This window comes from Pipistrellus kuhlii, unplaced genomic scaffold, assembly GCF_014108245.1.
Source record: "Pipistrellus kuhlii isolate mPipKuh1 unplaced genomic scaffold, mPipKuh1.p scaffold_m20_p_2, whole genome shotgun sequence".
Classification (NCBI taxonomy): Eukaryota; Metazoa; Chordata; class Mammalia; order Chiroptera; family Vespertilionidae; genus Pipistrellus; species Pipistrellus kuhlii.
The window spans coordinates 27,738,319-27,760,418 of record NW_023425515.1 but is presented as its reverse complement, the minus strand read 5'-3'; the positions used below and the strand labels follow the sequence as shown (position 1 = coordinate 27,760,418).

The 22,100-nt window shown below is 40.7% G+C and overlaps 1 protein-coding gene across 11 annotated transcripts in view; it reads right to left on the bottom strand.

Moving 5' to 3' along the window:
• Window positions 1–22,100, bottom strand: part of FNDC3B (fibronectin type III domain containing 3B) — a 321,193-nt gene that overhangs the window by 63,368 nt on the left and 235,725 nt on the right. For all 11 annotated transcript variants that reach the window (XM_045583670.1, XM_045583677.1, XM_045583674.1 and 8 more), the window contains 2 exons: window positions 12,570–12,708; window positions 9,110–9,163 (listed from right to left, as the gene is read on the bottom strand). In XM_045583670.1, the coding sequence (XP_045439626.1) occupies window positions 9,110–9,163; window positions 12,570–12,708 (193 nt within the window). The remainder of the gene's footprint in view (window positions 1–9,109; window positions 9,164–12,569; window positions 12,709–22,100) is intronic.

Sequence of the window (22,100 nt, the reverse complement as noted above, 5' to 3'; positions counted from 1 at the left end):
CTGTCAGTCTTGGAAAGGCAGGGGTGATGGAAGGAAGCTGGAGGAGTATGTGAAATATACTTACGTGGCTGCACAGCCGAGAATGACTCACTCTTGGAAACATTTTTCAAGATGTGTTAATAACCACGGGGACAAAGATTATTAACCTTGTAAACATTACTTCATCGTTTAAAATGATATTTGGAATTAAGTTATAAATATAAAAGGGTTTAAATATTTTGAGGGACATATATTCTATTTTTCTATTTTATCTTCTGCCCTTTCATGATCTACTTGAATATTGTCCATTACTTTCTAATCTATAGTTTAATTCAAAATTGCTATTAAATAAAATTATAGCACATTTCTTATCTTCTCTGCCCCTCCTCCAAAAATTTAGATACTTTGCTGAAGTCCTGTGGCTCCCCAAAGGAGGAGGACACAGCCCCTACTTCCCAGTGCAACAACGGAGGTGGAGGCACTAACTGACATGAGTCCAGTTTGCCTCCTGGGCTCTGTCTCCTTACCGCTGAGGGAGCAGGTAGTGACTGCTCCATCTGTTAACTGGGCAGAGCAGTGCCCCTGAGGTTGAGCCACACTGGGTACAGGGTCTGAGTCCCATCTACCCATGCAATTCTGGGTACACATCTTCCTTCTCCCTCTGCCAGAACACTCAGAAACGAAGCAGAAGCTGGAAAAGAGTTATGTTGTACTTTCAAAGTTCATGACGTCATAGTTACTCAAACACACCATATGTGCTATATAAAGATAAAGGAAAAATATTTATTAACGGTTTCTTATGACTAAGAGAGTTAAGAGAAGCCTTCTGCCACATGGTGGTGATTTTAGACACGTCCACAAATTCTTTGATACCCGACCATCGAGGAGCCAAGCCTATGGGCCTTTCCCTTAATGTGGGTGTGCTGTGACTCACTTGTGACTGAGAGAACATGCAGCTGTGTGACTTCCAAGGCTGGGTCTGAAAGATGAAGCTTCTGTCTTTTCCCTGCAACATTAACTTCAGCAATTCTGACTCCTTCCTGGCTGCCATGCTCTGAGGAAGCCCCAGAGGAGGTCCTACCAACGCCACGAGTGACCGCTAGACTTGTGAGTGAAGACCCAACCAGAAGATCCGAATCTCCAGTGAGTCCTCCCAGCTGACACTCCAGCGACTGTGGAACCCAGAAAGGCCATCCCCCAACCTGAGTGTCCTGTCCAAATTCCCTCCCCTATTCCAGGAGCATAAGGAAGTGGCTGCACTAAGTCATTAAGTTTTGGGGTAATTTGTTATGCAATATTACACTCTTTAATTTTGATGACTATATATGTTTATAGTATGAAATTTCCAGTAAACTTTTAAAATTCCTCCTGCATTACAAATAACCAGGAGGTGAGGGAGCGGAAGTGTGCTTGCAAGCCAGTACACAAATGTTTACAGCGTGCCCAAATAAAGGCTTCTGTTTTCCACATGCACTTAGCACTGGCCTTTTACCTCAAAATCATCCTACAACATAAGGCCTCTCTGAAGAGATTCCAAAAATTATTTTTGTAGAAGATAAAAAAAAGTGACTATTGATTCATCTTTAGTTTAAAATGTTTAAAAGTAACTGCCAATTGGGAGAGCCAAGTAACTGAAAGAATGAAAACAAATTTTTTCAAGTATATTTTCTTTTTTATTAACTTACCTATTTTTACAAAGCTGTCCTCAGTACTTTGGGAGATGAATCAACTAAATGGGTTGCTTTGCTGTTAAGGAATTAATGCATCCATAGCCAATTCTAACATGTAACTCACACACACTCCAATTAATTTAGGCTACAATTTTTTCCTGCCAGGAGTAATTCTCTAGACTGCAGGGAATGTGGCTGCTCTGGCTAACATTTCCAGTTACCCTGGCACTTTGGCTCTGGAAGCTGACATTGCCCAAACTGGCACTGATAGATGAGGTTGGCTGATATTTTCAATTTACTTCAAATTAACAGACTGGAAATGATCCTTCCTGTTCCTCTTTCTGGCACAAGAACACGAGTATGGCCAACACCAGGGCACCAGAACTGATGGTGAACAGGCTCCCTTTGCCACTTCTACTTCTCCTGCTGTTTTCTCCCCACTGACCTCCTTCTCTTACAGGTTTTTTCACAGCCATTGCCTGTTGTCTTCTCCATCTGCTCTTACCAGGTTTGATAACTGTCTGCTAAATAAGTTACAGGAATTTGATTATCAGTTGTCATGTGCTGTGTGGCCTATGGCTGTTGGATCCAGACAGGGGCTGAGTGATTCTGGGCTGGGCACTCTTTGTAACAGGCATAGTTCAACCTGTCAGAAACAGCAAAGATAAATCAAATAAAAAATAAGGTTTACTGGCCAACTGAACTACTGCCAGGCTCGAAGATTTAGTCTGCTAGGACGTCTATATTTAGAAGTTGTTCCAGCACTGGCTGACCCTAGGCAACATCAAAGATAAATGTTGGCTTGAGAAATAAAAGAGCATGTATGTGCAGCATAACCATATAGAAGAAGGGTTCATAACAGGGAGGCGGAGACACTCCACATCTGGGGGGATTCGAAGGTGCCCTGTGCCAAACCTCACTCTCTTCTGTGATGCCTCTTTCATTTTGCTGAGCACTCTGGCATAGAGGAACTTTCAAAGGTAAGAAAAGGGGGTGGGATAGTCTGTGGTCACAGGCTCCTACGTAAATGCTGCATTCATTTTATCCTCTAGCATACCAGTCTTTCCTATTAGTGAGAGATGCTTAGCTACCTGAAACAGGCAAGGATGACCAGGCCCTTTCCTTTATCTCTGCATATATGGGGTGCATCAGATGTCACTGCTTTGATAAGATCAATGTGTTGACTGTCCCAGTGAAGGGAAAGGAGGAGCAAGGTGGTGAGGTTGGAACAGGAAACCTGGACTAGTCACAAGTGAACCGAGAGCTGGCTGGGCTCTGCCCATCATCTAGCCAAGCCGAGGCTGCTGCCAGCAGCCAACCAACATGAGGACCAAGATGGTAACTTAGCCTCAACCCGAAGCTCCCCACACATTCTGCTGCCCAAACATATAACTGCCCGCACATGTGATGAGCGATAAAAAGCAGGTAGAGAAATGCTTCAGGTGTATAGATGACTGGGCTGAAGTCCCTGAGAGAGATGGCTTCTTTGAACTCAGCGCTGCCTTTGGTACCTATGGATCTGGCAGAGTTATCAATCCTCCCTGGTCTAGCTTCCTTCAGTAGGAGCTACACAGGGAAGCTATTCCCCTGGTTCTCTGGAAGCACTCTCAGCGGTGGCAGTGAAGGTTTGTGATGTGATCATACACATCACTCTGCCAGGTACTGGTTCAGTTTAAGGCACTGTGCGAAAGATGGTGTCTGATGGCCTATGGCTCTCAAAAGAAATCTGAGAACAACCCCAGGCACTGGCGATGGGTTGGGGAATGGGAATGGGCCTTCCTGGTTTTCTCCACGGACCTGGCATACTATTCACCATGTGCCATGTAAGGCCACATGGCACCTCAGCCAGAGCATCAGTTGTGTGGTCCTCAGGGAGGCTCCAGGCTCTCCCAGGGACAGCTGCTGTCTAACCTGAAAAGCCATTGCAAATTCACTTGGATGAAGTGAATAATAGTTCTGAAAGATGATCCATACTAATTAGTTAATTCCTAAATTAAAGGTATCTGATTAATAAACTGGTTACTCCGTACCTCCTATGGGCTAGCTCAGTGGTCGGCAAACTCATTAGTCAACAGAGCCAAACATCAACAGTACAATGACTGAAATTTCTTTTCAGAGCCAAATTTTTTAAACTTAAAACTTCTAACACCATTTCTTCAAAATAGACTCGCCCAGACCGTGGTATTTTGTGGAAGAGCGACACTCAAGGGGCCAAAGAGCTGCATGTGGCTTGTGAGCTGCAATTTGCTGACCACGGGGCTAGCTCAATTCTTTAAATGAGCTAAGGAGGCTTCTCCTGAACTATATGTCCAGTTAGTGGCAGCCACAGAGGTTTCTGCAGCAGGACCACTGGGCACCACGGGCTTGCTGATGCCCTGGGGCAAATGGACTCTACCTGCTGCTGGCCTTTTCTGCTCTTTCTATTTCAAATTATATACCTCTCAATTTCTATAGTATTTATTTATTCTCAGTCCACTGTTTTACAGCTGTGCCGGCTCATTAGTAACCAGGAAAGCCATGTGTGAAATGCGTTTCTGGGCTAGCTGAGTCACACATGAGGAAGCTTCTTGGGAACTCCACTAGTACATTCCCATGAAGCAATTTTACTAGTTCTTTCGTATGTTCCCTACCAGTTACGTTCAGAAACTAAGCTAGTGACAATGAACATCTATATATAGCGCTAACGTCCGTTTTTGGTTAGTGCAAACCAGACGCACTAATCTCAGGGTTCCTGTTCAAGTTCCCAACAGAAGAATGTCCCATTCCTTTCATTCAGTCCCTTCTAATTGTTGACTTTTTTCCTATTCCAGGTCTCAACTTGTGCTAGGTGACATGAAATAATCATTACACTGACTCTCATTCAATCTTTACCCACCTACGTGACAAATGACAGGTGGAGATGCTGAGGCTTGGGGGTTAAATTACTTGCTTGACTAGTTAGAGACAAAGCAGAGATTACAAATCCATATCTCTTTAGGCGTATGCCATGCCACTGATACATCTCATTGCTATGAATCCATGCCACAGATTAACAGCAAGACCAGAATTTGCTGAGTAACTACCCTGTTTCCCAGAAAATAAGACAGTGTCTTACATTAATTTTTGCTCCCAAAGATGCGCTAGGTCTTATTTTCAGGGGATGTCTTATTTTTCCATGAAGAAGAATACGGTACACATTTATTGTTAAAAGAAAATAAAGGAAATTTATTACCTATATATGGTATGGTAGTACGGTAGTTGTTAACACAAACCAGACAAACTGTGAATCCTACAGTATCAAGAATTTACTCATTTATTCAATGATAATCATGTCATCATCTTCTGGAACATCATCATAACAATCCAATTCCTGAATTTCCTGGTGAATTTCTTGTGACTCCATTTCTTTCAGAATCAGTGGACCAAATCTCTCATGTTTAGCCTAGGGGGGCCTTCTTTTCGGGGGGATGCCTTATATTTCACTCAGAAGGAAATCTGTAAGTAGGTCTTATTTTCAGAGGATGTCTTATTTTCGGGGAAACATGGTAGCTACAGTTAGGATTCTGCACGGCACGATTTAAAACAATGTCTTAGGAGTAGAACTCACAACAAATTAAGTTTCCATAAATACTTCCTTTATGGAATTTATGTTTTCTAAAATGGAAAAGTTCCTATTTGACTGTGAAATTTGCCCTTTTACTCAAGTTTTCAAGGAAAAGGCCAGATCACCATCCTTTAAACCAGACTGGGCAGGCTTTATATGTAAATCTATGCAGAGGTTCATGATTCTTGTTCATAAAAGCCCATCCTTACCCTAGAGGCCTCTATGTCCTTGAGCCTCCCCCTTAGCTCCTTCTGGAGAAAAACTCCCACCTCTACATATCATCCAGGAAAGAGGCAACAGAGGTCCGAGTTCAAGTGGCCGGAGGGGACGGCAGGTTACAGGGATCAGCTCAGGGAGGTCCATAGAGCTGGAAGCACTATCTCTATGAGAAATCTAGCATCTAAGCATTGTTTTGCTATTAAAATGGTAAGAAACTCTTATGCTATTCATAATTCTGGATTAAACTAAAACTCAATTCATAAAAGTGTTTTTGTTGTTTGTTTCTAAAGTAGCACCAGGTGCAATAATCCAATCTAGCAGAAGAAAGAAACCATCACAAGGTTTCAGACCTGCTTTCTGCCAGCCTTCAGAGTAGCGATGACATGCACTAGATTAAACATGGGGCAGGGGCACCTTGTCAGCAGAAAGAAACTGAAAGGCAATGATGACTGTCAACAGCCATGTAGAAAACGGCCTTGAAAATGGTCTCCTGCTTTGTTGCTCACAACGGGGTCTCCTGGAGCAACAAACAGGGGCTGAAGATCTACAAAATTTTAAGGCCAGTTGACAGGCTCCAAGGTTCTATATACTAAAACTCATCCGAGTCAGCACGGCACAGAGACATGGCAAGCAAAGGCCACACCTTCCCAAGTTATGAAAACTGTTCTGTTTCGGGGGGAAACTGAAATTGATGGCCAATGCAGAAAAGCGAAGGGCACCTGTGCTTTCATTTTTAGTTGCTCATTACCATCTCATAGTCACAGTGACTGCCCACATTGATTAAAAAGCTAAGGGATTGCCTAGTTACAATTATTAATAGACAAAAGCAGTTCTTATGAATTGAAGAACCCAAAGAGTGACTTCCAAGTGACTTCTACAGAGCAATGGTTTGCCATTAATGGTAATGGGTTTAGGAGAGGTGGTATACAGGGTTCTCCTGTGCTATAATGGTTCTGTTTCTGTTCCTCCTGAGAGCCACACCTGCCTTCAGACCTGCTGGTCACCAACTTAGCTGAGAATTTTAGAAACACAGACTATCAGAAACTTGACTTTTTAAATGATAGAATGGGCAGGAATGAACTGGTTACTATTGCTTGTACTCTCCTCATTGCCAGGAAATCCAATGATACCATTTTTTTTAATCTTTTTAGGGAAACAGGGAAAGAGATATAAAACAAAGAAGCTAATGGATGGAACAATTAGAGAAGTATGTTCCTAAGTCTGTTTCTTTGTATCTGTTCAAAAGTATAGAAGGATAGCATTACATTAGCTTTTTCAGCTATCCAAATAAGGACACTATCTTTTCAATGTCATAGATCTCCAATACAACAGTGAACAGTATTCACATGCCATGTATATGAACTGAGAGCTATGCTCCATAAATGCTGAAATGATCAATAAACAGACCAACAGCAGTGAAAAGGATCCCAAAATATTCTCTTGTCAGAAGGTGCAATCCTACTAACCAGATTTGAGAAAGACTAAATAGTATAAGTGTACATTAACTGCCCAGCTGATGTGGCTCAGTGATTGAGCATCTACCTAAGAACCAAGAGGTCACGATTCAATTCCCAGTTAGGGCATGTTCCCAGGTTGCAGGCTTGGTTCCCAGAGTGAGGCATGCAGGAGGCAACTGATCAATGATTCTCTCTCATCATTGATGTTTCTATCTTTCTCTCCCTCTCCCTTTCTCTCTGAAATCAATAGAAATGTATTTTTTTTTTAAGTATACATAAATGAAAGGGCTAACTGAGGACCATAGAAGTTAAGTGACCTGTTTGAAAGCTTGGAATGGAATCCACCATCTCCTCATTAAGGTGTTTTTTCAGTTATCCCATTATCAAGGGAGACTTTACAGAGTTTTTCTAGAAGGTGAATATTATTCCATAGAAAAAAGGGTTTCTGTGTTGGCAAAAGGCCTATGGTAGGTGAGGATCAGTGAACCTGAATCTCCAATAAAGCTCATCTGCAGGAATTATAAGGTGGGAGAGAAAAAAGGGAAGGGAAAGGCAGAAGAATTAAGGTGAAAATAAGGAAAAGATGGAAGGAGAGCAAGTAGGTTTAAGACAGAAGGCCAAAAATAAACCATTTAATATTCCATGATCACTAGTCCATAGGAGGTCCTATTGATTACAGATGTCATCAGAAATAGTTTCTCCACTTCATCTAAGGCTGCGGCACATCTCCTCCCAGCATCAGGCCAGGACACTACCCAACCCAGATTCAAAAGGGAGGAAGCCAATCATTACCATTTCAAGCACTCAACTCCTCTGACACTACTTATGTGTCAGAGAAGAGCAAAACACACTGCCCTGAGAAGATTCCTGAAATGAACAAAAGCTTCCTCTTCACTGGTAAACCTTAAATTATGAGAAAAAAAACCCCATCATCAGGTCTGTGCAGCAAAGCAACACACTTAGAACAGACTTGCATTCCACCTCCACTCACCCTTAGGGAGGAAGAGTGGGGGAAGATAGTTCCTTTCCTGACTGCCTATAAAAATCTCCTTCCACAAGGGCCACAGGGGTGGTTTCATGTTCCGATCAAACCACCTTAACACAAAATCCACCTGATCTGTAAAATGTAACAGTTACGCCTGGGATTTCACCAATCTGTGCACAGGAACTATTCACGAGGATCCTCAGAACAAAAGACCATTGTCTTTGGTAACTTGCAACTCTAGCTGTTCAGATGCAACCCAGATGGGAAAATACGCTTCTCCAGGGAATGATGAAGGACGCCCCCTTTCACATCAAAATTTCATCATGAGAACTTCATCTGATTTTCATTTTATATTTGGTTAAAATACTTTTTCCTCACCTGACAAGTTACTTTTTGCATAAGCCTAAGCCTGTGTTCTAAACTTTAAAGTCCCCTGAATTTAAGTTGCAAAGACTAGGCAACTTGATTTCTAGTCTGAAAATCCTAGTCTGTTAGCTCAGTCACAGAAAAACAGACTAAAGCAAGGGTAAATGAAATGAATAGAATTAATGCCTCCGGGTACAAAAAGCACAGCTGCTTTTCAGAGAGGAGAGTCCTCTATATTGTTTCCTGCCTGAGATCCTGTTAGTAGCTCAGCAAGACCAGAAATGAATTTGGGTCTCCATTCAGCACAGAGTGGCCTCAAGATGAGGAGATTCCACCACGAATACCATTTCAAGGGCCTCTGGCAACAGAAACAGCAAAGGGGCGCACCTGTTGTAGGATGCTCTACCCGACAGGGTAACACACGTCGGCAGAGTGAGACCTCCAGGTGCTCTCCACTCTCCCACAGAAAGTACTCAGCTATACAATACCAAAGTGCACACAGGACATTCAGATACAGTCAAGATGACAGAACAATAAATTTTTCATACTAATTAATGAATGGCTAGACACTGGGAACCCAAAAATAATGAAGATCATGTCTTTTCTTTCAGTAGCTTTTTTTTTTTTTTTTGCAAATAAGCCAAGTAAATATGTTTTAACACACAAGTCTTTATGCTACTTCCATCCATCTTCATTTTTCAGTCAATAACTATTGGCTTAAATTTTCTCTGTTTACATTCTTTTTACTGTGTTTAGCAAATATTACAAAAGAATAAAGAAATAAAATGGTAGTTGTTCAGAAATTTTATTTTTGAGATAGCATTTTAGATGAATGTAAAAACAAGCTTACCTCATCCCATTCCAAAAGGTAGTTGGTGATTTTTGAACCATTGTCAATTGGTGCCTAAAAAATAACAATATAAGAGGTTGGAGAAAGTTGTTCACAGATATAAAGTTCAAATACAATGTTGATGCTAGTGTTATCCTATAACCCTGGAAAGCTCCTGCATCTCTTTGGTCACTCATTATCACAAACCAATTTTAATACAAGTCAACTGTACAGAAAGTCCCCCCACTATTAAGAAATAATTTCCACAGATAGCCAAAGCTGCCTCTCTACCATCTCTACCTTTACATCCACATGGTGCCATATTTCCTCTGGGGATACAATTTTTAAAAAAAATATATACTTCTATTGATTTCAGAGAGGAAGAGAGAGAGAGGAGAGAGAGAGGGGAGAGAGAGAGAGAGAGAGAGAGAGAGAGAGAGAGAGAGAGAGAGAGAGAGAGAGAGAGAGAGAAACATCAATGAATGATGAGAGAGAATTATTGATCGGCTGCTTCCTACATGGCCCCTACTGGGGATTGAGCCCACAACCCAGGACCGTGCCCTTGGCTAAAATTGAACTTGGAACCCTTCAGTCCACATACCGATGCTCTATCCATTGAACCAAACTGGCTAGGGCTAGGGAATACAATTTTAAGAGGCAACTTTAAGTTCAAGAGTAGAGGAGAAATAAGGCAGCTAAGAAACAAAGGCCTTGCTTAGGGTCTGGGAGGATAGAGCTGACCCAGTTGGGCTCAGAGTTGGAATCTATATTTTAAGTGCTTAAGATCAGAATGCCTTCTATAGTATTAAAGTTTGCCCCCCTTTTAAACAGAAATGAGGAAAAATGGGATCCTCTGACTAGATTACCAGAGACTGTTAGACCTTACAAGTTAGCAAAAAGAAGTCTGATCATTTGCTTTTTTCTTAAAAAAAAGGTCTGCTTCACTGAGAAAACAGGCCTTGGACAATGGGCAGAGGAGCAGAGAACTTCAGAGAATAGTGTTTTGCAGAATTAGACCTGCCAGAGGGCAGTGCAGCACTGGGGTTCTTCACGGCACCAGGGTAGTAGAGTGGGGAGAGAGATAGAGATAGAGATAGACGGAGAGAGCGAGATAGATATGGAGGGAGGGATATATATATATCTATATATATATATCTATGGGAAGGAGGGAGGAAGAGATGACAGAGAGAGAGAGAGAGAGAGAGAGAGAGAGAGAGAGAGAGAGAGAGAGAGAGAGAGAGAGAGAGAGAGAAGGTACCTGGGCCTGGCTCCTACCCAGGAAAGAACAGGAGCTCCCACAATGCAGTGTCCTGCCTCTAGCAGAAGGCAGCCTGGTCACCAGAGCTGATCTGAAGCCCAGCTCGGCTGTTTGTCACTTGTGATCTGATGTTAGCTGCTTAATATCAATGTTTAATTTATTGTTCCAAGAATGAATGTGTATGATAAGTAACTGGGAGAATATATGTAAATCAACTACTAAACTACGTGGTCTCATAGGAAGCACTCAGTAAACAGCAGCCGTTGCTTTATTATTGTTAATAAAACATCATCTGGGACTCAGTAAATATTAGGTAAATTAATACAGAAACTCTTCTCCTTTCCTTCCTTCCTCTTGCTCAGTCATATAATCTCTGAGTCCCCAGACCCAGATTTCAGGTGAGTGCTGTATGTTCTACTGCACTGCAATTTTAGGCTTTTGTGGACAGGGTTAATGCTCAAAATTAATGGATAGGGGTCAAATTTTAGAGAACTGCATTTATAACGGCTCATAAGCCTGTAGAGAAATTGTTTCTTAGTAGTTTCTTTGCTCCACCAGAGCCACTGAATCCTTGAAGGTAGGAATACCAACTTTGGTTTGGTTCCACCCTGTCTGCCATGACTGAGCCCTCTCAGTGTCTGTGGATTCGAGGATAGGTGGGCAGCCGGAGCATGGTCCCCTGTCCTTGTTCCCGCAGCCAAAGACTGAGATCAGGAAATCTGTTTTAAGAACATTAGAATAAAAACTGAACTAAATTCAGAACTTTCAAGTTTGCACATGGCTGAAAGGAACAGGAGGCGGTTTCTGATTCACAATTAAAGGGAGAAAAAACATTTGCAACACTTTCCTCAAGAGAAAACTTTTCCCTTAAGCTGCTAGCTAGTCTGCCTGAAACCTGTACTGAAGCTAGGTTTTCAGCAGAGCACATATCAGTGATCCCCAACTTTAGGTGAGACCCTGGGTCCCTCTGATATTCTTAGGAAGGATTCTTATATTTTCCAAGAAAATGAATTTTAATTCTTTACTTAAAGATATATTTACATATGCATATGTGTAAATATAGAACACATTTAAAAATGGATGTGTATACTCCAAGAAGTTAAATAACAATGACCGATTGGGTGTTCAAACTCTGAAAAGGTGGGGAATCACTGACCTGGATTATCCCTGGAAGCCAGAAAGGAAAATAAAATAGTTCAGATTCTGAGCCAGTTTAAACTTTGCCCTTGTCCACAGAACACACTCGGTGTGGGCCACTGGCAGCGAGAACGCAGCTGCCCACGGGAGAGGGGTCTAGAGGCGGCCAGGCTCTGTGCTGACCACTGCTCTCAACTGCTTTTACCCGCCTCCTAGATAAACCTGACCCTCTGGTATAGGAACAAGAAAACAAAACATTTCTTTACCAATAACGACTATCACTAACCGTCTCATTCCTTGCACATGTTAATGTTCTCCCCAAATGCCATTCATTCGTATTCTCTCTCCTTTTATAAATTTTACATTTAAACTGTATTTTAAAATATTCATATAAAGAAATAATTGCTATAGAGATTAATAACAATCTATCATCTGCTTGCAAACACAAAAGTATGACTGACTAATAAGCTCTTTAAATTCGTGAAGGGCCTCTCTTTGGCAAGAATCATTTGTAGCCAGTAAATGGTATTTCATGAGAACCATTATATGATTTGGACTTTTAAAAATAATTAGCAATCCTGACTGATAAGATCTAATAAGTAAAAATTAGTAAAATCTTGATGAATGTCATTTAGAATTCGAATCACCCTAGGCAGTTTTAAGTATTAAACATTTCAGAATCGCCACTAAAAGAAGCCAACAGCGCTGTGAACCTATGTTATCTATAAATCTTCACAAAAACTTTTTACTGAAATCCTCAAATATTTGTTGAGGTGAATTAGAAAGTGATGAAAACCATTCAAAAGTGATGAATTTTAGTTATTTTCAGTATTTATATCACTTATAGTGTATCGCTTATAATCCTAAGAAATTTTCCAGATTCCCTTGAAAACAGAGCTAAGGCTTGGTTTTGCAGTCCTCTCTTTCACCTCCTTTCAGAGAGTTGGCAACTTCTGATAGCATAGTATTTTATTTCAGATAGTTACTATGGAGAAAACCAAACACCATCACCAAACTGGAACAGCGCTACATAAATGTCTCAAATGGCTACAGACCTCAGCCTGTTCCCGACACTGAGCTACCCACCTTCCACTGCAAGGTCAGTGAGCTTTTGCTCCTGTGCGCCAGCTTCGGTGGCAAGGGGCACTCAGGTGCACAGCTGTGGGTGGTGAAGCTCACTGGCTCAGAGCAGGATCCCTTCACGGAATTGTACATGGCATATACCCTGGAAACAAAGCAGACAAGTACAGTCAGTGGGCCCCGGCCCATCACAGAAGACCAGGGCTGTTAGCTGAGCTTTCCACAGAGAAACAGATTTTATGTAGTACATTCCACGGCTCATGTTCTTCGCTGGTGGCCCTGTCCTGCTCTCACTACGGTCAGCATTCCCAGGGGATAATCACCCCAGGAAGGAACATGCCTCTCTCCTTCTGCTAATGGTAAGAACCAACGAGCCCCATTTAAAATAGGCAAGGTCTACTGACTGAAAAAAATCTATGCTAAATAAGAAAATATCCTTATTTCCCAGAAAGGTCTCCAAATATACATTCTAAAAACCAACAAGTCTCTCTCCAGTTGATTTCATCTGGAAAAAAAACTAAAAATAAATAGTTGGTGAAAAGAGACAAGAAGCAGTGATGAGAGTAAAGGTTGGAGAGGCAGCAAAAAAGTACAAACAACAAGGGCATCTTTGAAAAACATTGCAAATATTTAGGTAGAAATACATAAGTTTTACACACAGAAACCGGTTCCCACTGCTCATTGCATCTCTAATTTGAAAAAACCACAAGGTATAGGTGCAGCTTACCAATGAGGAGTTAACTCTTGCACCTGGTACCAGCATTAAACATGTACACTCTGCACATGAAAACACCTGGCTCAACACTGAACATGCGTGCTGGTATCTCCAGAAAAAAAACTTATATTGTGCTGTTACAAAACCATTTGCCTTTCAAAGAACAAAAACTAGATTATGTTGACTTTTACCATCTTCCTTTCCACTGTTCCTTTTTTTTTTTAAATCCTCACCTGAGGATATGTTTTCATTGATTTTTAGAATGAGAGGAATGGGGAGGGAAACATCAATTGGAGAGAAACATAACTGGTTGTCCTTTGTACGTGCCCCAACTGGAGATCGAACCAGAAACCTAGGTACGTGCCCCGACCAGAATTAAACCTGGGTCCTCTCATTCTGAGGGCCGATGCTCTATGCACTGAACCAAACCAAACCAGCCAGGACAAGCCCCAATTCTTATAACAACCTTTTGTGAGTTCCCACTAAAGACAAGAAAACTAAGTCTAGAAAGATGAAGTAAATGTCCCAATGCTACCCAGCTAGGAAGTTAGATTGGCTGGACTCAACTGTGGAAGTCTAACCGGTACACTGGATTGCCTGCTGTGCTCTCTCATCCTGCAATCAATGTTTCTCTAAATGCCCCAGCCCAGTTCCCCTCATTCTACAACATGAAAAACAACTAGAGAAATTTATGGAAAAATGGAGTATGTAAGACACAGAGTTTATACTTGTATTATTACTTATTTATTATTGTATTATTTTCTGTACGAACAATTGTAAACCTACTTGTGCCCCATCCCATAGTAATAAAATTCTAAAAGGTTAAATACATATTCACTAGATATTTGACTGACTTGCCTTATGGAGGACAGACACCATGACATTGATCCAAATAAAGAATGCTTTATCATTAGGATGCTCTCCACCTGACGTGATAAAAGAAATGCTCTTTTTTTTTTTTTTTTTTTTTTTGCCCTCACCGTGAGTAGACACAGGATAATGTAAAACTGAATGATAGACTGGGCAAGATCATTTTCATGTACCAGGTCAGCCTAACTGGAAGTAACTTACAATGAATCATAGAAAGTTCCAGACAAGGGAAGGGTTTCATCCTGAACTTTAGTAGATCAGAATGGCTTATAGGTTGCAGCTCATCCAAGACATAGGGGCGGGCAATGCAAAATAGTGTTTTTAAATATTAGAGCCACCTATGAATTAAAGAATAGAGGCAGTGATTATCACAAAGCAGAAAAGCAGACATGTGCATTTCTAATGAAAGACCGAGCCACTGTCCACGATATCCTTGCCAGAAAAGTGCAGCCTATATCTGCTGAAGCCTCTTCTCCACCAACAGGAACACAGATCACCCTCAGCAGCACTGCCGGGATGCAGCCTGTCTGCTTTACGTTGCAGAAAACTCTGCAGGACCAAAAACTTTATCCCAACAAATAAACTGCAAAAGGAGAGAAAAAAAGAGAGGAGGGAAAACCTATATTTTAAAAGAAATTTGGAGGTTGTTCCAAGATGGCTGACAGGTAAACACCTAGCCATAGCTGCACACAACAATTTCAATAAAATACAACTAAACTATAAAATGGACATTACCCAGAACTACAGGAAAGTTGACTGACTGGAAATTCTACAACGAGAAGCAAGGAGAAAACCAGAAGGAAGCACGAGGAGCTGTAAAAGCCTAAGGTATGGAGACACGCTCTGCGCGGAGAGGATGGAGCTGGAGAGGAGGGGCGGCTGACTGCCTGAGTTCCCTAGCAGGAAGGAGATAAAAGCTCCGACTGTGCTGGGCCCCAGTTCTGACTGCTCTGAACCCCACCTCTAGGCCAGACCCCGGGGACCCAGGCTCATCCATAGGGAGCTGGGCTGTAAGGCGGAACCCCGGGGGAGCAGAGAAGGGACAGTTGGCTGTGCCATGGGATTGCCCTGGCGGGAAGGAGATAGGGGCTCCAGACTGCTCTGAACACCACCTCCAACTCCACTTCCAACTGAACTGAACCCCAATACCGGGCTCATTGGGGGAGAGCATAGACTGTTTGGCAGCAGGCGAAAATCGAGGGCACCTTTCTCTCAGAGGCGCTTGCAATGAGTACTGAAGGACCCGCATAGGGTGGGCTGACGGAAGCCAAAGCTGTAGGCTCCACCCTGAACCCCCACCCCATCCAAGCAGAACACAGAGACTTTTAAGGCTACCAACTCAGGAAAGCTGCGAAAATGCCGAGACAAGGAAATAGATCACAAACGAAAGAAATGGAGGACAAAAAGCGACTGGATATAGAGTTCAAATCTACGCTTATAAGGTTTTTCTTTTTTTCTTTTTTTTTTTTTTTAAATATATTTTATTGATTTTGTACAGAGAGGAAGGAAGAGAGATAGAGAGTTAGAAACATCGATGAGAGAGAGTCATCGATCAGTTGCCTCTTGCACACCCCCTACTGGGGATATGCCCGCAACCAAGGTACATGCCCTTGACCGGAATCGAACCCGGGTCCCTTCAGTCCCCAAGCCGACACTTTATCCATTGAGCTAAACTGGTCTCGTACGCTTATAAGGTTTTTCAAGAATTTCCTAGAAAAGATGGATAAGACCTATGAGGATATGAAAAGGGATCAACTAGAATTAATAAGGAATCAACAAGAAATGATAAGGGATCAACAAGAAATAAAGAATACATTGATTGAAATAAAAAATATTATACAGAGTCTTAAAAACAGAATGGAAGATCGCAAGAATCAAGTCAAAGAGTTGGAACACAAAGAGCCAGAGGACACTCCTCCACAGAAGCTAGAAGGCAAGAGAATCCAGAAAATTGAAGATAATGTAAGAAACCTCTGGGACAACTTCAAGCAAACCAACATCAGAATTATGGGGGTCCCAGAAGATGAGAGAGAGCAAGATATCAAAAACATACTGAAAGAAATAGTGACAGAAAACTTTCCCCACCTGGTGAAAGAATTAGACTTACAAGTCCAGGAAGCGCACAGAACTCCAAACAAAAGGAATCCAAAGAGGACCACACCAAGACAAATCATAATTAAGATTCCAAGAGCAAAAGACAAAGAGAAAATATTAAAAGAAGCAAGAGAAAAGAAGGTAGTTACCTATAAAGGAGCACCTATACGATTGTCAGCTGATTTCTCAACAGAAACCATGCAGGCCAGATGGGAATGGCAAGAAATATTCAAGGTGATGAATAGTAAGAACCTACAGCCAAAGATAATCTATCCAGCAAAGCTATCACTCAGAATCGAAGGTCAGATAAAGAGCTTCACTAATAAAAAAAAGCTAAAGGAGTTCATCAACACTAAACCAGAATTATATGAATTGCTGAAGGGGGTTCTTTCAGAAGAGAAAGTAAATAAAGATAAAAATTATGAACAACAAATACGTAACTATCAACAAGTGAATCTAAAAACCAAGGAAATTAAAAAAAAAAATCTGATGAACAATATTAACTGTTTAATATAATAGAATCAGAGGTATGAAAGGGGAGTGAACTGATGAATCTTGGGGAAAAGGGGAGAGGGGGATGTGGGAAGAGACTGAACATAAACTGTGTACCTATGGATGAGGACAATGGGGAGTGGGGAAAGGGCAGAGGGTGGGATGGGAACCTGGTGGAGGAGAGCAATGGTGGGGGGAAAATAAAATAAAAAAAATAAAAAATAATAAAAAAGAAATTTGTAAGAAATCAGCCAAAGAGAAGTTTACTCCATGTTTAAATTCCAATTACAACAAACTGAGAAAAACAAAACCCTCAATTTTAGGACAGCTGAGGAAATGAGAGCAGTTTCTGGATTTTAAAGACGTTAAGAAATTTATCATTTTTGTTTGTTTTGAATGGGTGTGTGAAAAAAGTAATGTGGTTTATAGGTGAAATAACACGATGTCTAGACTTTATTTCAAACTAACTGCACGGGCTAGAAGAGGGAAATGAGGACACCAAGAAAATGAATATATGGGTAATGGGTATATGACAGTTTATTAAAACACTGCCATTTTTTACTATCTCTGAAATAAAAAATTAAATATTGAGCCAACAGGGAGGAAAATCTGAGAGACCTCTCACTTTAGAAAAGGAACCTCTGGCTCCTCTTAAAAACTAGCAACACTGAGCTGCACTCCAGCAAGGGAGCAATTATTTTTATTTTTATTTTTTTTAAATATATTTTACTGATTTTACACAGAGAGGAATTGAAAGGGATAGAGAGTTAGAAACGTCGATGAAAGAGAAACATCGATCAGCTGCCTCTTGCACCTCCCCACTGGGGATGTGCCCGCAACCATGGTACGTGCCCTTGACCGGAATCGAACCTAGGACCTTTCAGTACGCAGGCTGATGCTCTATCCACTGAGCCAAACCAGTTTCGGCAAGCAAGGCAGTAATTAGATAGAGCTGAGAGCCCCTCCCACTTCAGATGGGCAGATGCTGTCCAGCTCAGAGAACTCACATGCCTTTTACACAACCCACTTTACTCACTTAGGTTCCCAGGAGGCATCTCAGTTTGCAATCACTAGGCACTTGGGAATGATACTATTGTAGGACAGCTCCTAAATGTTCATAATAAACGGTTGGCACTAAAGATCCATCCAGATAAGTGAGCAGAGGAAAAGGAGGCAGGGAAAGAGCCTGCAAAGTACTATCAGACTGCAATTAGTTATCTGGGGAGATCTGAACTCAGTCAAGTTTGTTCTTTCGTTTTAATGAGATTCTTAGAGTCAGAAATCCATACTCATTAGGCCAGAGAAAAGTGAGTGATGGGAGCTCCTGGCAGCCAGGTTGGGAGGATGACAATCAAGATAAAAGAATCTGATGGCAGAAGTAAAAATTTGAGGTAGTGGGCCCTAGCTGATTTGGCTCAGTGGATAGAGTGTCAGCCCTCAGACTGAAGGGCCCGGGTCCTGGTCAAAGGCACATACCTAAGGTTGCAGGTTCCCTCTCCCTGGTCGGGGTGCATGTAGGAGGCAACCAACTGATGTGTCTCTCTCACATCGATGCTTCTCTCTGTCTGTCCCTCCCCCTTTCACTGTTTCTAAAAATCAATGGAAAAATATCCTCGGGTAAAGATTAATAACAACAACAAAAAATCTGAGGTAGTTGAAGATGAACAGTCCTATGGGCTACATGGAGTTATTTTCCTTGTCTTTAAACTCTAAGCATGTTATAGTTTATTTAATTTAGGAGTCAGTGTTTGTCCACAAAAGAAACAGGATCCATTTTACATGGCAATATAAATATACAGTACCTAAAATCTGACATAATATTTAAGTATCATGATTACATCTTAATCATGTTTTTAAAAACTGTTCAATAAACAGATAGCAACTACTGACTTTTACCAATAACTTTTACATAAAAGGGAATTCTCTGGAAATTATGCTACTATTTCCAAGAATATTGCAATCATGTTTTCACATGATGGTGATGTGTTTTCTCCAAGTAGCATCATGTGATAGGAAGGTTTGTGAAGCACAATTAGTTTCCTGGGCTAAATAAGTCAGCAAACAGTTCAGTTCCTTTTGCATTTATCTAGCATACAAAAATACCTTTTCCTAACAATATAATTAGCCTGGTGTTTGGTTTTCACATTTGTTTCAGTTTAAATACTGGCTAAATATTTATGAAACAGGTGCTCCAAGAATTTCAGAAATTTGCTTCCAGCTTCTTCCAGAACATCTGTAACATACTAGGAGCCACAGTTGCTGGTCAATAACATGTATTTCATAACTCTGCACTGAGCTGGTCAACCATATTTTTTAAAACGTTTCATCACATAATTTTTCTGGGAAATGTTATGACATGATATCATCTCTGGGCAACTTCTTTGCCAAGTTGTTTATGCCAACAACTGGAAAACTGCTTCAAATTTCATCATAAAATTGCTATCCATTCTATCACTCCAATTCCTGATTATCCTATCATTGATAAAAATATAAATTATTGATTCCCACAATTAAATGATTATTTCAATAGCAGTATTGACTATAAAACTATCAATTAAAAGATAAATATGCTTTTCCTTGTATACGTATAAATACTTATTTGTGTAAGTAAACATATAAATGTTTATGTATAGAAACTTACATACTTCTGTATAAGTATTATAAAAAATAATTTACTTATGTACATATAGATGTATATACTCATTGGATTTTTCTCATTCCTCCTCCTCAACACACACACACACCCTCTCATGCACTCACACGAGATTTTTGTATTGGTGGTTTTACATAATACATGATACAGTGCCCTATATGAATGCACAGCATAAATACACTTGGACAATTACAAATTGATTCCTTTTTAACGTTCAACAATAGTAAACCAAAAAGATCTGTATAAGAACTGGGTAACAAATATAAAAGTAATGACTTTAAGAAAAATCTAACCCAAGATCCAATATCTAAAATTTTGAAAATCAACGTAAGAGAGGAGTGTTAATTTGCTCAATCACCAGGGGGAAAGAAAGAATAACAGTTGAATAGGCATGTAAACAATGAAACACAAAACTACATAACAAAAAGTGAGAAAGAAAAAAAACTTTAAAACCTGAAATGTCTCAGGATATAATTTTCCATGTAGAATGTAGCCTAAGTGGCATGGCAATTTAAATAGCCATAGCCACATGACTTGCAGCATTGTCTCAAGGATATCACTGGTCTCTTAAAAGTGATTTGTAGTAACAGTGAGATGGCAAGAAGTGAAGAACTGTTCTTGCCTAGAAATGCACTAGGTAGTTCAGTGACAGGAGGCCATGACTGAGAGACTGCTGCTTCACAAGTTCACATAAGTGACTGGTAAACTCAAGACATATTAACAAGAGGGAGGAAAAGCTGAAAATCAGGAAAAGCAATATGTAAAGATATTGAGGAATCAGTGTAAAGAGGATGAAATCAGAATAGCCAAACCAAAAGCAACAAGGATAGAGGCCCTAGGCCTGGCTGGCATGGCTCAGTGGTTGAGTATTGACTTATGAACCAGGAGGATATGGTTAGATTCCAGGTCAGGGCACCTGCCTGGGTTGCAGGCTCAATCCCTAGTAGGAGGTGTGTAGGAGGCAGCCACTCAATGATTTTCTCTCATCACTGATGTTTCTATCTCCCCATTCTCGACCTCCCTCTCTGAAATCAATAAAAAATATATATTAAAAAAGAAAGAAAGAAAGGACAGAAGCCCTACGTGAGACTTCAGTAGATGATTTGAGAAAGAAACCTTTCACTCTACAGAAGACTGACTTGAATAAAGACTTCTGCAAGCCTTAAACAAAACATGCAAAATTAAAAACTGGAAGGGAAATGAAAGAGGTTTGACACTGCTAAAATAAATGTGTCCATTTTCATCATTGGCTTCACAGATGTCCACCAGGGCAACACTTTCTAAATTGGTAATGTATATAGTCCATCCAATGTGGTTCAGTAGTTGAGCACTGCCACATGAACCAGAAGGTCAGTTTGATTCCCAGTCAGGACATATGCCCAGGTTGCAGGCTCAATCCCCAGTAAGGGGCATGTAGGAAGCAGCAGATCAATGATTTTCATCATTGATATTTCTAGCCTTCTCTCCCTTTTCCTTCCTCTCTCTGAAATTAATAAAAACATATTTAAAAAAGTAAATGAATTAGTAATATATAAACAAAAATGACAATGAATATAATTGGTCATTTTGCAGCTGTAATACAATTCTTTTTAGGTTGTTATTTCCACACAGACTTTTGAAGCCTTATATGTGACTATTAAATTTAAAACTACTGTCTTTTTTTTTTTTTTAAATATATTTTACTGATTTTTTACCGAGAGGAAGGGAGAGAGATAGAGAGCTAGAAACGTCGATGAGAGAGAACATCGACCAGCTGCCTCTTGCACACCCCCTACTGGGGATGTGCTCGCAACCAAGGTACATGTCCTTGACCGGATTCAAACCTGGGACCTTTCAGTCCACAGACCGATGCTCTACCATGGAGCCAAACCGGTTTCGGCTGAAGCTACTGTCTTGATCCAAGGTTACATCTCTGGAATTAAAACTTTGAGAATGTTAATTGAACTACACCATAGAAAAAAGATTTTGCTTCTTTTTGCCAGTGCCATGTATGGTATATCTTTTTACCTCAAAAGAATAATGAATAATATGTAGTCAAATGATACAGAGGTTCAAAGAACCTGCATCTTGAAGTCCCTTTTCTTTTTAGTGTTGGAAACCTTCAATGACCTTGGAAAAACACAACAAAAACCACATTTAAACACCTTATAAGTGTACCACCTTTCTGAAGCTGGTATCATTATCTTCATTTTATGAATGAGAACAAGGCCACAGATGTTTAAATGGGTTGCTAAGAATACACCTTTACTAAGTGACCAAGCCATTAACTCCAAATTCCAAACTCTTTCCATTCTACGTCCTGCTGCCTTGCCAAAGCAATTCAAGGCAGAGGAAGCTAAATCTAAGTATGATTGTAAGTGTTAAGACACTTCTCTTGCTTGAAAAATGAAAGACTGTTTAAGGAAGGAGAATGAATGAGCTAGATGGACTATAGACTAGGTAAGGCAAAAACAAATCTGGGCTGTAGACATTTTTCTTAGAAGGTAATTTTTTTTAAATATGAAAAGAGACCATAAATTTTCTCTCTGGCAGGCAGAGAGCTAGATCAAATAATAGTGGGTGGTGCCTCAGAATGCATGTGTAGTAGCAGGTGTGTGTCATATATGTCACAGTGTCGGGGGTCCAGATGTGACAGGAGAGAATCCGGGTCTAAGGCCTCTAGATGGTAACCACCTCATGCTTCTATTCTGTTTGGTAAATCCATTAAGTATTC